Consider the following 2,586-nt stretch of genomic DNA (forward strand, 5'->3'; position numbering starts at 1 on the left):
GCTCAGGTTGGGCAACTGCTAGAGATCATGGTATGGAAGTATGGTGATAATATAATGGTTGACCTTCGTTCAGACATTTGGGAAAAATATTCAGCAGTCTTCAGTGGAATTTGGGTTGCCAGTGCTTTTAAAGGTGCATCAAGACCAGAGAGTTACATAACAAACATCAATGACCGTCTGACAAACCACAAAGAGTGGATGGAAGTTCTAGGCATGTTTAAGAGTACCATTCCTTTCCGTGGTATTGTACTCACTGGATGGCAGAGGTTTGATCACTTTTCCATATTATGTGAGCTGCTTCCTCAAGCAATTCCATCTCTTGCTGTTAATCTCATGTACATTGCAGAGCAGAAAGCAGATCATGGAGCTTTGGCACGTGTAGGAAATGTACTAAAATGCAGCTCATTTCTGAATCTTGATCTTCAGTACCTTGAGAATCCCAATAAATGTGATTTTCCAGGAAGTGCGGTCTATGAAGTGTCTCAGAGATTGTATATTTTGAAAAAAGAAATTGATGTAATGTTGCATAATTCTCATGTAACTGGCTGGGTCACTGACTATAACATTGAAAATAATTTTGCCAGTCCTCAGCATGTGGAGCAAGGTCTTCAAGATTTGTCAATGCTTTTGTTTGATTATAACAAGCTGATGAAGGATGCTGAAACAGCTTTGTCAGATGTATTTGATGAATATACAGTCAAAGAATGGATTTTCGTAAATATGAACCCAACACTTGAGAAATTGAAAAAGTTTTATGCATCTAGCACAAAGGCAATGGAGAAAACAGACTGGCCTAGAAGACCTCTAAAGTTTGAACAAGCAAAGGATCTTTAAATTAAACTTATCTTTTAGTTAAGATATGGAAATGGCAAATAGAAATGTGTTGCATTTTGAAGACTGTGTTCAAGAGAACTTCCTACACAGATGATTGTGATATGAAGAAATGTGTGCTCTTGTGTGCAAATTGTATTTGTTAAGGTTATAGAATCTCAAGATTATATGTCAACCAATAGAATTCACTATTGAATAAGTAAATACTAATGAAATTATACATTTAATTTTTTTTTCTTTTATCATTGTGTATTTTCCTATTAAGTCAGGATTGCAGATGACAAGTGCATAGTCAGGTAACAGCAGCAACAAAATAAGGGTGCTACTTGCTTAAAGAAAATTGTGATATATCTAATTCATACTAATAGGGCTATGCTATCAATGTTTTTTGTATGTATCCTTTGTATTCATGGAAGATATTTATCCTTGTGTGTCAAAACTCAGTTCCTTTTTGTCATTCAGATATATGGTGTAAATATTAGAGAAACAATCTACAAATGTATCAGTGTAAGGCTCATTGTAATAACTTGTACCTACCTCTTTTCAACCTTACCAGAAAACAGACAGAAAAAGTAAGACTATGAATTCTTGTCTGCTTTAATTTCCTGTTTGATTTAATTTCTTAAAAAAAAAAATGATTATGATTATAAGTTATCATTGTATACAAGTCATAATTTCCCATCTTTATTTCTCAAGAAAATTGTTTGATAACAATTTTTAGATAATACTTATTTTAGCTTTTATCAGCACAAAGGCAGTGGTGAGAAAATTAAAGGGGCATGGAGAGGTACCATGGTATAGTTGCCTGGATTAGTGTTTGCATTTTTTAAATTCCAAATGAGCTCATCAAGTCAGATCTCCAGAGTTAACACTTGTTAATGCATTTATTATAATGTAGTAACTTAATTAGACTCAGTGGGCTTTAATCAGAGGGTTTATGTTTACATTCAAGGAGTGGAATGTACCCTGATTGTATACTGAAACAGTGTCATATTCATGGTTGCAAAGTATTTTAATCCATCAAAGTGTCACTGCTTTTGCTGTATTAGAAAATACAATCTGTCACAGCTCTGTCACATCATTATTATACATTAGTATTATTATATAATTAAATATGTTTATTTAATTGCATGTTTTTAGTTAGATCATTTGTTAATATTTTTTAAAATCTGTAAATTAGTGTTTAAGAATAATACTGCTTAAGTATTCTGTACATTTACATGTACCTGCCCACACTCCAAATGATATCTGTCTATATTTATATATTCAAGTTCTGCTTGTTATCAACTTAACATCAATTAACTAAAACAATAAATTTGATCTCTAAAAGTAATGCATTAAGTTTTCATGCTATTTTCCACCAGCCAAAGGGAAATCATTATTGTTATTATAATCTTCTGTCTTGTTCTTATTGATATTATTATTATTATTATTATTATTATTATTATTATTATTATTTTATTATTATTATCATTATTATTTTATTATCATCATTATTATTGTATTACTGTTATGATTATTATTATTATTCAATATTATTTTTTGTTACTATTATTATTATTATTATTATTACTTTTATCATCATTATGACTGTTATTAATACTAGTATTAGTATAGCAACTACAACTACTATTACTGTTATTATTATTACTACAATTATACTAATATTCATAATTATTATTGTTATTCTTATTATTCTTATTCTTATTCTTATTCTTATTCTTCTTATTGTTGTTGTTGTTATTTTTGTTATTA

At 29.9% G+C, this 2,586-nt stretch overlaps 1 protein-coding gene across 3 annotated transcripts in view; it reads left to right on the top strand.

Annotated features, from left to right (window-relative positions):
* The window catches only part of LOC125040828 (hexosaminidase D-like), an 11,101-nt gene extending 8,787 nt beyond the window's left edge, over positions 1-2,314 (top strand). For all 3 annotated transcript variants that reach the window (XM_047635572.1, XM_047635574.1, XM_047635573.1), the window contains one exon: positions 1-2,314. This exon is cut by the window's left edge and continues 1,178 nt beyond it. In XM_047635572.1, coding sequence (XP_047491528.1) covers positions 1-834 — 834 coding nt within the window. In that variant the 3' untranslated portion in view covers positions 835-2,314.
* The last annotated feature ends 272 nt before the right edge of the window (positions 2,315-2,586 follow it).

The sequence above is a fragment of the Penaeus chinensis genome, chromosome 29 (assembly GCF_019202785.1).
Source record: "Penaeus chinensis breed Huanghai No. 1 chromosome 29, ASM1920278v2, whole genome shotgun sequence".
Classification (NCBI taxonomy): Eukaryota; Metazoa; Arthropoda; class Malacostraca; order Decapoda; family Penaeidae; genus Penaeus; species Penaeus chinensis.